This window comes from Sceloporus occidentalis, unplaced genomic scaffold (genome assembly GCF_023333645.1).
Source record: "Sceloporus occidentalis isolate IW3139 unplaced genomic scaffold, rSceOcc1.0.p SCAF_7, whole genome shotgun sequence".
NCBI classification, from domain to species: Eukaryota; Metazoa; Chordata; class Lepidosauria; order Squamata; family Phrynosomatidae; genus Sceloporus; species Sceloporus occidentalis.
The window spans coordinates 13,167,011-13,181,558 of record NW_028316987.1 but is presented as its reverse complement, the minus strand read 5'-3'; the positions used below and the strand labels follow the sequence as shown (position 1 = coordinate 13,181,558).

The following is a 14,548-nucleotide window of genomic DNA, read 5'->3' as shown; positions in this document are numbered from 1 at the left end:
TAGGGAAGACCACACATTCCCCACTTTATGGCAGAATAAAAATATCACTTCAATCTGTATGATGTGAGAATACTTTTCTCTCTGCCAAAACCAAAAATTTCCGTGGGAAAAGAAATCAAGAATAATAGGATGCCTTCTGCTCTGCTTTATCTATTTGGAAATGTGAAAAATGGAATCTATACCTATTGTCCAAAACGGATTTGCTCTTAAACAAAGTTATGTAGAAAAATCCCTGGTTCTAAAAGGCTGGCCTGAAATCACAAGGTGTTGCAGCTCTTTCTGGTAATCTGTGGCCTAAATCCAGTTCCTAGCCCCATAGGGAGCTGAAGCAACAGGATATATAAAAATGTTAATGTAAAATGTGACAGTATGTTCCCTCTTTTTCACCTTCTCAGCTAGACTTTCCTGATACAATAGCTTGGATTGGAGAAGGACTCCAAACATCCATATTTCTTTGCTTTATTGTCCTTTGCTCAGTTTCCTTCCACAAATCCACCAATGTGTTAATTGCACTGAGATCTAGAAAGGAAGATGACACTGCTGAGAGAGTGAATGTTTGTGCTGCTATGATGACTATTCATATCTATTTATAGTCCAAGCAAGTCTGGGTTGTCTCCTAGTTAGCACACGTGGGGTTTTTTGTATATGTGAGAGGGATCTGGTTGTAACAGTAGGCTTAAAAAATTGCACTTGGCAGCAAGGAATTCTTCCCTAATCTAGACTGGATCTATTAGACTGCTGTTGAGAAAACTGGGACTTTCTTTTCATTTGGAAGCATGTCAAAAGAAACATTTGTATTCACCTCTTCGACTCTACGCTCCCTGCGTCTGCAACGAGAAATGCTAGAGTGGGAAGACCGGCGAAGGGCTGCCTATCGCCAGTCCGCCAGTCGGAGGTACCAGCCAGTTACCAGAAGTCTCCTATCTCTCCCTAGCCCCAGCCGGCGCCCTCAGTACTGCCGGGATCCCGCTGTCCACAATGCTCTGTACACAGGAGACTTGGCAAGAGTCCGAAGCATTTTTAAGGACGAAGCCACTGCCAACTTGATTGTGGAGACCCTCAGTGAGGAGCTGGTATGGTCAGCTGAACTGGGTAAGGGGTTGTCCATACTGGAAAGAAGATAAGTTTATATTAGTTAAGATGTTAAGAATTGCATGAGAAAAGTGAGCAGATAGCAACTGTTTCTTTCCCTCTTGCAACACAAAAAAGTGGATGCTTAGTGAAATCAGAATTTTTATGCATAAAGTAGTATATATAGTTTGTGACTAGACAGGCTCCTGTCACTTTGTTCCCTTTAATGTCCTCAAATCAGTATACATGCACTGGCTGTTTGTTTTTATTGTTTGTGAGGTGGGATTCTATGGGCCCATACAGACAGGCCAAAATAAAGCTGCTTTGGGTCACTTTGGAGGTATGCTATTTAAATGATGCATGCGTCCTAAGAGACCAAAAGCTGTGCCGAATCTGTGGTCCAGTCCTTAGGACTGGAGCATGGCTCCAAAGTGACCCGAAGCAGCTTTATTTTGGCCTGTCTGTATGGGCCCTATAAATTCTTTGGAGGCAGCAGGAATAGCACTTGGAGTCTCTAAGTCTTTAGCACGGCTGTCTTGCCAAATTGTAGTCCCCAGGAACTGAGTGGAGAGAAGCCAGTATATGTAACTATTTTCTCCTTTCTGTCTCTGCACCCTTTTTCTTTTATTTTTGTAACACAACTGTTGTGGTGCCACTGTTCTCATCTTGTTTCTGAAGACCAACACCTTATAGTTGGATACTAATCTGATCTGCAATATTTCATTTATGTTCCTTGTTTCTTTCTCTCTCTCCATTTTTAGTTAAATGTTAAAATCAAATAAAAAGGAAATTTTCAATGAAATATAGTATGAAGAAAAATCTAACATTTATTTAATTTATATCCTGCCTTTCTGCCAAAGTGGCTTACAATGGTACCTTAAAGCAAAATTGCTAAAACAACATTGAAAAAAAGAGTTTTTTTAAAAAATTGAACATTCTTTTAAAATAATTAAAAACACATTCAGTATATATTTCGTGTTCAAATATGTAGCGCAACAATTGGACATCCTTCTGTCCCAACCAATTAAAGGCTTAATGTTTCTTTAAATAAAAAGGTCTTTGCCAGCTGGCAAAAGGAAAGCAGGGAAAGGGGCTAACCAAGCCTGCCTTAGGAGTCTGTTTCATAGACTGGGAGCAGTCCCAGGGAAGACTCCCTCCTGTGTCCCCACCAGGCATGCCTATAATGGTGATATGATGGAGAGAAAGTCTCCCATGAAGACTGTTAAGACTTGGGCAGGCTCATATGGGAATATGTGTGCTTTCAGATCTAAGGCATATAGTGAGCCTTTGGTATCCACTGAGGTCTGGTTCCAGGGCCCCTCATGGATACCAAAATCTGTTGGTGCTGCAGTCCCATTATATTACAGTAAGTGGCATAGTAAAATGGTCTCCCAGATACAGAACAGCAAAATCAAGTTTTGCTTTTTGGAATTTCTGTTTTTGGGAATATTTTCAAGTCATGGATGGTTGAATCTGTGGATAAAGAATCCACAGATAAGGTGGGCCAACTGTATAAGGTATGTGATAACCAACACTTTGAGTTGGGAGTTTGCAGTCAATTGACTTGTCAGCTGAGGGCAAACTTGAGAGTTTGCAGTCAATTGACTTGTAGGGTGAGGGCAAATTGAAATATTGCTTTATGTGATTAATAATCACATCTTTTCTAGTTAACATGGGAGGATGACACAGGTGTCTTTTTAAAAAATGCACCTTTCTCCAGCTTGGTTCACTTTGGACATTTTGGTCTACTACTCCCATCACCAGTGGTTTTCATATAATATTTTTGTTCTTTACACTCACTGGAAATGAGTGGAACTTAATGTGTACTGGGCGCTATAATTCTAGACATACCACGTTGAACTATGTATTTGTTCCTACCCCATTAACCTTTGTTGTTGTTTTGTGCCTCCAAGTCACTTCCGACTTATGGCAACCCTAAGGAGAACCTATCATGGGGCTTTCTTGGCAACCTTTGTTCAGAGGAGGTTTGCCATTGCCTTCTTTGAGGCTGAGAGCATGTGACTTGCACAACGTCTGTCTATAAATATATGAAAATGGCACTTAATCAAACATCTAAGAACCAGCTGACTCAGATTATCTATCCAATCCAGCCTTCCATGTCTAGCATCTGATACACTAATGCTTCTAGGAAGCTCACAAACAGAGCAGGATTGCGAAAGCTGTGCCCTGGTGTTTATCCCCATTATCAGAAAACCGGAGATGTGTGTGTTTCTAGGTGTTTAGGTATCTGTGTTTAAGGAGAGCTTGGAAAAGTTATTTTTTTGGACTACAGATCTCAGAATGCCCAGGCCAGCATAGCCAAGGCATGGCCAGAGCATTCTGAGAGTTGCAAACCAAAATCATAACTTTTCCAAGATCTTATTTTAAGCAGTGTTCTGTGTCTGGTAGTTTCTTCCATTTGTATTAACTTCTGTGTTGAGCCTTGTGGAGTAAAATTAAATACTGCCTCTAAATGCATGAGTTTTATTATTCTGTCATGGCTTATTTTTCCATTCTTCCCAAGTCAGCCTTGCTTCTTTCTATTTTTCACCCCTCTGACTGACTTTAGTTTGGAAGCTCCTTGGGAATGGGCACCTACTTTTGCCTGTTAGTCAGTAAAGTACAGTCAGCCCTCCATATTCATGGTTTCTTCACCTGCAGATTCAACCAATTGCAGATTTAAAATAATTGAGGAGTGGGAACCAGAAAGTTTCAAAAAGCAAAACTTGAATTTGCTGCACACTGAGCACCACACTGAATCCACATTAATGCAGTGACGTGTAGGCATATCCTGCTGTAGCCTCCCACCATTTCACTGATTCTCAGTCTCCAGCACTCATTATTTGAGCATGGTTCACCTCTCATTTATTTGCAAATTTTTGCCATTTTATATAAGGGACTTGAGTATTGGGGTCCATGGGGGGGTGTCCCAGAACCAATCCCCATGGATACTGAGAGCTGACTTGAATGCATATTGGTTGTCTTCCATAAAAACTATTTTTCCTTAAAAGCAATTTAAAGCTGGCACCTACAACCAGAACCCGTGATAGTGAATTCTGCAAGCTAAGAGTTGTGGGAAGAATTTTCTTTATTAGCCCCAAATGTATTGAAAACCTAACATAACTGGGTGACCATGTGGTATATATGTCTGTTTTCTTCCCCAGTTTGTCCTCACAAAGTAGGTCAATCGGAGAAAGCACATTGATGGTACAAAAGACCTTTTGAATTTTCTGAGGTTATACATTGGTTTTAGGTTTTGTAAAAATAATTGAGATTGTTTATACAAAAGATGCAAAAAAAAGTAGATATATAACTGGAGAAAGTGTAGAACTCAAGAAGATGAAATAATTGGTTAGAGAAGGAGGAAGTCAGCAGGGTTTATGTATAGTAGTTAGATTTATTGTTATGTCTTGAAATTTTATGTTATGTTATTTTTGTTTGTAGTGTGCATGTAGTTCCAGATTTATATATCAAATTTATTTGTGTGTTACTGTTTTAGGTATGTGTTACATAAAAATGATCATTTAAAAAAGGGGGGAAACGCACCTATTGAATTTTCATGGGTCTGTGGAGACTTGAATTTCTCTCTCAGGTCCAAAACACACTGCATAAATAATCCAGTTTGAGATTGCTTTAACTTCCTTGGCACAATGCTAGGGAATTCTGGGAATTGTAGTGTTTGTGAAACATTCATCCTTCTCTGTCAGAGAGCTCTGGTGTCACAATAAACTACAGTTTCCAGGATTGGGCAGTTAAAGTAGTCTCAAATTGGATTATTTCTGCAGTGTGTTTTGGACCTGAGTTCCTAACCCATCATTAATTCAGTGGTTCACAAACTTTGGTCTTTGAGATGTTTGGGACTTCAACTCCTAGAATTCCTGACTGTTGGCCAAGCAGGCTGGGGCTTGTGGGAGTTGATGTCCAAAACATTTGGAGGACCAAAGTTTGGAAACCATTGCTCTAATTCTTACACCAGATTGGATATGCTATAACAGTCAAACTTCATCCTTCTACATGACTTTCCTGCCTGATCAACCCTCCCCTCTCCTCCTTGATTCTGCAGGGCTGTGGGTGCTCACTCCCCAAAAGAAGCACACCTCGCCATTGTGCATCACAGCTGCCAGGGGCTACCGGGACTGTGTTAAGCACCTCCTCCTGCAAGGAGCAGAAGTCGATGCTGTTGTGGGTGGGAAAGCTGCCCTACATTACAGCTGTGAAAACCACCGTGCAGAGTGCACTCGTCTGCTCCTCAGCTACACTGCGAACCCCAATATTATCTCAGAGGAGGGTCTGGCCCCACTGCACTTGTGCACCACCCAAGAGACTTTGCCGTACGTCTGGGGAGTTGGGAGGGGTTAAGGGGAGACGGATGAGATGAGGGATATTAAAACTGTACAGTGGTCCCTCCACATTCGCTGGGGTTAGGGGTAAAGGACCTCCGTGAAAGTGGAAAAAACGCAAATAAAAAAACACTGTTCTTTTTACCTGAGAGAACACCTCTCTAGGAAGTCCTCCGGTGCAACTCTGTCTTCAAAATCTACCAGAAGTTGATCATAGAATCATGCTGGAGGACCTACAAATGCCTAGAGAAGCATTTTCTCTGTGAGCTTCTAGGTTCTCCAGCACAACTCTATGGTCAACCTCTGGTAGGGTTGTGTTGCAGGACCACGTGATTCCTAGAGAGAACAAATTAATGACAACTGGAAATAATCAAATCTGCAAAGTCCAAGTTGCAAATGTGGAGGGCCAACTGTAGATCTTGAAGAAATATCAATAAAGCATCATTAGATTTAGGAATACGGTGGGCAAAATAGGCCCCTTCCCCTCTCTGGCCCTCATGTTCCCCAAGCCACCCTTTTTCTGGACACAAAAAATGGGGATTAATTGCCTCGCCAGGAATTGCTTCTGAGAGAGGGATTACTTCTGGGAGGCAATTCAAGACAGAAATTGCCCCCAGCAGGTGTAATTCACCTTTTGAATTGCTTGCAGGGCCCCCTGCATTGCTTAATATTCAAAATATTTGTTTTTCAAAAACAGAAGGGGACTTCTGGAAGCTTCTATTTCTTGGCAGCCTAGGCAGAATGTCCCACTGGAATAAAATTGGCCCCAGACCCACCAGTTGCCTACTCTTGAGTTAAGAGCTCCCTATTCAGTTGTAAGAGCTTTGGTCTCCGTGGATGAACTTTCAGACAATGAAGAGTAGTGGCTCCAAACATTCCTTTCCTCACTAAACTGAGCATTTACCTGTGGAAATCTTTTGTGATGTGAAGATTTTATTGACTTGGATGGGATATATGTATGCAAAAGCACTTTTGTCTGCATTTGCTCTCCCACAAAGGTATGGAATAGTACTCTGTTTTAACTTGCAATAAAATGAATTCTGCAATGAAAAGGTCAATAATGACTGAAATATGCAATTCAGTTTTAATCAGCATAAATATTTTCAGTTTTTTACTTTCAGTTATCAAGTGAGCTACTATATAATTTGCTACTATTCGTTTGCATGGATATTGGCAGAAAAATATTAGCAAACTGTGGTCACTATAGTTTGGGGTAAAACATAGAAAGAGAAACTTAAATAGAGCCTGAGAATACATTTCAACACTACCATGCAGTCTAGATCAATGTAATTCATTGGTGGTTCATGGAATGGTGCCAGTCCACAATCAGATCCAGTTCCACTTCCTGGAGAGACCCTGAGAAGTTGTGTTCAATGAGTAAAAATACACTTCTGGTCTTTGGCACATGGGGGAGGAATGCCAGTTACCCTTCAGATACCTTTAAAAGCACTGGCCTAGATGACGTATGAGGGAAGCTAGTGGAATAAGAAAGGAAGAGATGTAGCTACAAAGAACACATAGGTGCCACCTGTTTGACAGGAGAGCTCTTTGCCAGCATGGGTTGCATGTATCCAAATCTACCTCTGCAATTATGGATGTAGACATTTATTGAAAACTAAATGAACGTTATTAATAGACATCAGTGGGTAGATTGTGTATTGTTGTTGTCATGTACCTTCAAGTTAAGTCTGATTTATGGTGACCCTATCCTAAGCTTTTAATGGCAAGATTTATTCAGAAGAGGTTGGCCTCTGCCTTCCTTTAAGGCTGAGAGAGAGTGACTTGCCCAAGGTCATCCAGTGGGTTTCCACGACTGAGCAGGGATCTGAACCCTGGTTTCCCAGAGCTTTAATCCAAGACTTAAACCATTATACCACACCCAATCTCAGTTGTATGAATTATATGACAGGTGCCAAATTCTTCAGTTCAACGTATTGTGCTTTCCAGATGTGCTCAGCTGTTACTAGAATATGGGGCTCTAGTCAACCAGAACACAAGAGACCGCCGTGCCTCCCCATTGCACGTGGCCGCTAAGCATGGCTTAGAAGACCATGTGAAGCTCTACCTTTGCTATGGGGCAAACATCGGCCACAAAAACCGAGAAGGAGAGACCGCTCTCAACGCAGCCTGTGCCAGTGCAGAAAGGCCCGAGGAAGCCGGTCGCTACTACCGAGTGGTGAAGCGGTTGTTGGAGAGTGGGGCTGATGTCCAGGTAGCTGGTCGAAAGAACCACACACCTCTACACAACGCCTGCAGCAACTGCCACTTCCGCATTGTGGAGCTGCTACTGAAGCATGGAGCAGAAGTCAATGTTAGCAACTGTGCTGGTTACACACCGGTGGACTGTGCTGTACAAGCAGTAGAAGATTACCTGGAAGGAGAGCCTGAGAGGGTTATAGCCATTTTGCTCAGTCATGGTGCAGCTCCTATCAATCCCAAGGTAAGGGTGGGCTCTTGCTTCTATTTAATGGTTTCCTGCTTATATCAGTCACCACTTCTGCAAAGCTTGGATTTTTACTGTTTGGATAGCAACTCCTAAAATCCCACAGTCAGCATGGCCACTGGCTATGCTGGCTGAAGAATTCTGGGAGTTGTTATCTAAACTCTCTGCTTGAAGCTGGTAGCTAACTTTATGGATGTGTAATATTTTGTATACACATCCCAAGAAGAGTGAATGTTTGTTGGATGAGGATACTGAGCATATGCAGTGGTGTGCTTATGGGGTTGGGACTAAGTGTTTGAGAAAGGGTTATTGCATACATGCTCAGTACGTTTAGACAAATTACAAGAAGCTCAACAGCACTCTAGTACAGTGGTACCCCGGGATACGAATGCGCCGCCTTACGAAATTTCCGGGTTACGAAAAAAATTTATTTAAAAAAACTGTTCCGCGTTACGAAAGTTTTTTCGGGTTACGAAAAAACTTTTGGTGCTTTTCGGCGCTATTTCACACCAAATCGCGGCTTTTCCCCATTAGCGCCTATGGCTTTTCGGCTTGCGAAAGCCTTTCGGGTTACGAAAGCGGCGGCGGAACGAATCATTTTCGTAACCCGGGGTACCACTGTACTAGGAAATCAAGTGGGTTGATGGTCCCTGTTACTGGCAGAGCACTGTCCTGGTGGCACATGGGATGAGGTGCAAAAGAAATGCTTGTATGCTTCACATGCTATTTACATGGGAAACAAGACAGTTTAGGCACACACTTAAAATGTGTACCCTGGGCTTCAATGGATGACTTAAATTCATAATGAACTTCACAATTTCCAATTTGAATTTTTAAAAAAATATTATTCCACCTTCTGTTGCTTCATAAATTTCAGTTCTTCAAGCTCTGGATTTTTGAGTTTTTAAAAGCACAGTACAAATGGAAGAAAGGACTGTGACTGGGTGGGCATGCTAGCATGGGAGGGACACCTGAGAGCAGAAAGCCAACTGGTTTTTGAATAATATTTAAACCTCCACATTCTGGCTGTATTACAGCCACTCCCTGCTTCTCAGATTCCAGAAGTCAGTAAGTTCCTAAGTAGTTGCTCACATGCCATGTGTACAAAATATTCCTTTTTCAAATGTATACCAGATACTCGTATGGGTTGTACACATTCAATAATTAAATTAACTTCTGGATCAAGGTGACACTATCCTAGTGTGCCTCAAAATCCTAATCTCACACTTACATACCCTCCTCTTCCTGTTTAGGGTTTCACACATTCAAACTGGTAGCACCAGCCTTAAAGACGACGGCCACTTGAAGAAATATTTCAGCTTTAGGATGTTATCTTTGTTCCCAAAGAATCTCATATCTAGAATCTTTGTTTCTTTAAAACAACAACAACAACAACAGTAAACTGTATATATTTTCAGAAACAACTTGAAGGCACACAACAATAAATATTTATTTCTAATCATTGGAAAAATAAGGGGTTTATGATCAAGACTTCCATTGGAGACTGCATGGGATCATCTGCATTCCCTTTTCTTTCCAAGATGCTCACATGTCACATGTTTCTTTGTATAATTTATTTCTCTTTTTCTATGCTTGGTGCTTTTTTCCTCAGATGCTAAAGTTTTGTGCCTTGTCGCCTCGGACTATGGAAGTTATACTGAATTCCTATGACCGAATTCTCTCCTGTGATTCCTGGGTTGAGTCTGTGTCCCCTGAAGTGTGGCAAGTAAGATATTCTATTCCATTTCATAATCATCTTCTGCAATCATAGCTACTTGCTGTTTGCTCCTTTTAGATGGAAGCTGGCATTATACAACAATGTATGGAACAAGTTGGGAGGAAGCCAAAACTACCTTCTTTCAGTTAAAGCTACCTACTTTGTGTATTCCTGCACTGCAGATGGTTGGATTGAATGGTCCTTGTGATATCTGCCAACTCTGTGAGCCTATGATTCCTCCCAGACAGTTTTGTGCAGAGATGGATTTCTAAAAGGGAAGTTGTAGATCATATTACAAACACATCTCTCACATTTAGCCTGAAGTGATACAGGTCATCTGCTGTTTGCAAGAACTAGGGTTTGTTCTTTCACCTTCCACCACTGTGTTGGACTCACTCCTCTTGATGAATTCGGCCTCTCCTGTTTTCCTTAAATTATCTATACCCAGTGTTGCCCTGTCTGTATTTCCCCTACCACACTAAACTCTCCGGAGCTACTCATCTTGAAATGTAGAGCTGTATCTTCAGACAGTCATCCCTTCTGGGTAAGACAGCTCTATTGAAAGCCTATTCTTCCATTACCCAAAGAAAAGGCTTCTCAGCTATAATATTCAAATGTCTACAGTGCTTGCCAGTCTTACTGCTTTTGCTTCCTCACAACAGGTGGGAGGTGTGTGTGTATGCAAAGCCTTATTTGGCATCTTTTCTTTCAACAGGAGCACCAAGTATTCTATGATTCAGCCCTTGGCCTGGTAAATCAGCCTCGTCCGCTGCAACATCTGGCCCGCTGTGCTGTCCGGAAACAGTTGGGAAGACGATGCCATCAGGGCATTGCCCAATTGAAACTTCCTTCTTCTCTGCAAGACTACCTGAATCTCCCATTTGAGGGCTATCTCAGATGAGATGAGGACTATATGTACAGTATGTGCTGATATGTGTTAGCTTCAACAAAAACAGAATACGTAGAATTCAAAATGATGTGTGTCCGTTCTTTGAGTCAGTCATTCCTGCATCTGTAAGGCCACAGATCTGTAAATCTGTAATCTGTAAATTGTTATTACCACTAAGATTATGGTAAAATCTAAAAAAATAATTTGAGGAATGTACACTGGGCAGCCATAACCTCTTTTACCTAGGATTGAAAGACTCAAGCATCAGCCTATAATTGAGAACCTAAAAACCTAGCTTCTGCCATTTTACATGGAATTAAAAGTAAATTATCTTTAATTATGTCAGGTATATATTTAGGATTTTAATTAATTGACCTACCCCATGGTGTGTTGTCAGCTGATTACCATTAGAATGGAATTTCCTTTATTTACTTCATAGCTCTTCTCATATTGTTATGCTAATCAAACAACTTGTGTTAAATCTATCTGTACAACACATTTAAATACAGTTGGTCCTCTGTATGTGTGAATTCTGCATCCATTGATTCAACCACTCACAACTTGAAAATATTTTTAAAAAGATATAAAGTCCAAAAAAACCAAACCTTTATTTTATATAAGGGACACCATTTAGCTATGCCACTGTATTTAATGGGACCTGAGCATCCACAGATTTCGGTATTCATGGGAGGGGTTTTTCCTGGAACTAAACTCAAGCAGATACCAAGGGCCCACTGTACAGCAAAGTTCCATCCCATCCCTGTCCCTAATAGAGACGATTTTTAACTAGCAGAAATACCCATTTTAGACTCTCAGTCTAACATGAAATACCTTCCCTCCTACCCATTTATGTGCTCTTTCTCTGCCCTCACCTATTAATACCTTGGTATTCTTTCCCAACCTTTCTAGCACTGTTTCTTTAGTCATCCATGCAGATGTTCCCTCTTTCGTTTTAATAAATTTCTTTTTTCCTCCACCACTACTCTTTTTCTTTCTCTCTTGCCTTTCCCACCATACCAGTGCTTACTTGGTCTGTCCTTTTACTCACTTCCCATTCCATTTCCCAAGATAATAGGACATCTAACTAATTAAAATGTTTGGGGCCCTGCAGTAAGAAACAACAGTGCTGCAGGCATGCTGTTTTGCCATATGGAATTGCTGGCCTTCTGGATAAATGAATATTTGGCTGTAGTTTGTTGTTAACTGCCTGCGGGTTGATCTTGACTCATGACGATCTTGTGAATTAGACGTCTCCAAGACACCCGGTCCTCTACCACTCTGCTCAGGTCCTGCAGGCTAAGGTCCATGGCCTCTCTGATTGAATCAATTTGTCTAGTATGCATTCTTCCTCTCTTTCTACTACCTTCCACCTTTCCTAACATCATTGCCTTTTCTAATGAGTCATGTCTTTTCATGATGTGACCAAAGTATGAGAGCCTTGACTTAATCATCTTGGCTTCCAGGGTTAGTTCGGGCTCGATCTGGTCTAAGACCCAATTGTTTGTCTTTCTGGCCATTCACGGTATCCTCAGCACTCTTCTCCAGCACCACATTTCAGATTAGTTTATGTTCTTTCTGTTGTCTTTCTTCACTGTCCAGTTCTCACATCCATACATTGTGTTGAGGAATACAATGATTTGGAAGATCTTTAGTATTCAGTGTTATATTTTGCACTTTAGGGTCTTGTCTAGTTTTTTTCATAGCTGCTCTTACTAATCCTAGTCTTCTACTGATTTCTTGAATGCAGTCTCCGTTCTGATCAATGTTTGATACAAAATATGGGAACTTTTTTTTTACTATTTCTAGTTAACTGTCATCAAGGATGAATTAATGTAGTACTTCCATGCTCATTATTTTTGTTTCCCTAATACAGTATTTAGCATTAAGTCTACCTTAGCACTTTGACTTTCTTTAGTAATTGTTCCAGGCCTTTGTTGTTTTCTGATAATAGTATGGGTGTCATCTGCATATCTTAGGTTTTGTTCCTTCTTCCAGTCTTCATTCCTCCTGCCTCTGAGCCTGCTCTGTATACAATATCTTCTACATATAGGTTGAATAAACAGGATGATAGAATGCAACCTTGCCTAACCCCTTTGGCAATTGAGAACCATTCTGTTTTCTCTGTATTCAGTTCTGATGTCAGCCTCTTGTCCTGAGTATGGATTATACATCAGGATAATCAAATGTAAGGGCACTTGCATTCCTCAAAGAGCAAGCCATAGTAGTCAAAGGCTTTGGTGTAATCAATAAAGCATATGTGAATCTTCATATAATCATAGAAATTCCAGAAGAATTTTCTTCTGGAATTCTCTGGTGCACTCCATTATCCATTGTAACCCTTGTGCTTCATCCTTTCCTAAATCCAGCTTGCACCTCTGAGATTTCTCGCACCATACATTATTGGAGTCTTTGCTACAGAATTTTGGGCATGACTTTGCTTGCATGGGATATTAATGCCATGGTCCTATAATTACTGCTGTCTTTTTTGGTCTCCTTTCTTGTGTATAGGGATGCATATTGATCATTTCCAATCTGTGGGCCACTGCTTTGTATTCCATATTTGTTGACATGTTTTAGTTACAGCTGAAGTTGAATTTGTTGCTGGGGATTGTAACAGTTCTATTGGTATGTCTATTCCTGGTGTTTTATTTTTCCCAATTATTTTGAGTGCACCTTTCACTTGGAGTGCTTTCCAAGATTTGGGATTCATTGTTCTAAGTCTCTTCTCTCCATGTGTCATTTATTCTTTTGAATTTTTTATATAGCTCTTCTGTATATTGTTTCCATTTTTAAAAAGTCTCATTGTGGTTGTGTGTTATGTTCCTCTTCCCTCCCCTTAGTTTTAATTTCTGTCTTAATCTTGTGTAATAGGTTCTTCCTATTTTTTTGTTGGCTTCTATATCTTTGCCTTGATTGTTGTAGTAATTATCTTTCTCCTTGCTCAATAATCGTTTGATGGCAGCATTAATTGTTCTGATTTTGTTCCTGTCTCCCGTTGCTTTTCTTTGTCGCCTTTCCTTAACTGCTTGAAGCGTTTCGTCTTTCATCCATTGTTTCTTCTCCTTCTGGTACTACTGAAGATTGTTTAGCAAACTTAATGCTGTGAGCCATAATAGGAATTTACAGTAATTTCCACTGGAGATTTTCCACCTATTCTCAAAAAGTAATCAGGTTGAGTTGTTCAGCCTGTAACCCTACAGTAGAAATGGGATTAAAATGTAAACACGTCTGAAATGTCCAATAGTGACTTTCTGGATGCATTCCTTGTCTTGTTGAGCAATATCCAAACTTTTAATTACCAAGAAACCTTTTCAACCGCTGTGTCTGAATCATGTTCCCCCACCCCACCCCAAAAGAGGTGGAGAATGGGTGGCCATCTAGAACTGAGGTTGAAAAATGAAGCCCTCAGGACTCTAACTCTTGTTAACCTTCACAAGTTGTTGAATCAGTTAGAGCTGATGGGAGCAGTGGATTGCAAATTCAACAGCTCCTCAAATCTGTTCTAGGATGTGTGTATGCACTACCAAAACTAACAAAATGAAATTTAAAAGGGAGAAATGTAAGGTACTGCAGTTAGGAAGAAAAAATGAAATGCATAGATATAGAATGGGGGGACACCTGGCTGGACAAGACTACATGTGAAAGGGATCTAGGAGTCCTAGCAGACCACAAATTGAACATGAGTCAACACTGTGATGCGGCAGTTAAAAAAGCCAATGCAATTCTAGGGTGCATCAATAGAAGTACAGTGTCAAGGGAAGTAATAGTGCCACTATACTCTGCTTTGGTCAGGCCTCACCTGGAATACTGTGTCAATTTCTGGGCACCACAATTCAAGAACGATGTTGAGAAGCTGGAGTGAGTCCAGAGGAGAGCAACAAAAATGATTAAGGGTCTGGAAACCATGCCTTATAGGAGAGACTTAGGGAGATATGTTTAGCCTGGAGAAGAGAAGGTTAAGAGATGATATGATAGCCCTGGGATGTCATATTGAGGATGTAGCAAACTTGTTTTCTGCTGTTGCAGAGAACAGGACCCAGAACAATGGATGCAAGCTACAGGAAAAGAGATTCCATCTAAATATTAGG

The 14,548-nt window shown here is 40.8% G+C and overlaps 1 protein-coding gene across 1 annotated transcript; it reads left to right on the top strand.

Annotated features, from left to right (window-relative positions):
• The first annotated feature begins 499 nt into the window (after positions 1–499).
• LOC149309210 (ankyrin repeat and SOCS box protein 16-like) lies at positions 500–10,548 on the top strand. The gene is made up of 5 exons (XM_089531971.1): positions 500–1,092; positions 5,135–5,402; positions 7,359–7,851; positions 9,467–9,580; positions 10,287–10,548. Exons 1-5 carry the CDS (start codon positions 777–779, stop codon positions 10,470–10,472), a joined length of 1,377 nt encoding a protein of 458 aa, XP_089388097.1. The 5' UTR covers positions 500–776; the 3' UTR covers positions 10,473–10,548.
• The last annotated feature ends 4,000 nt before the right edge of the window (positions 10,549–14,548 follow it).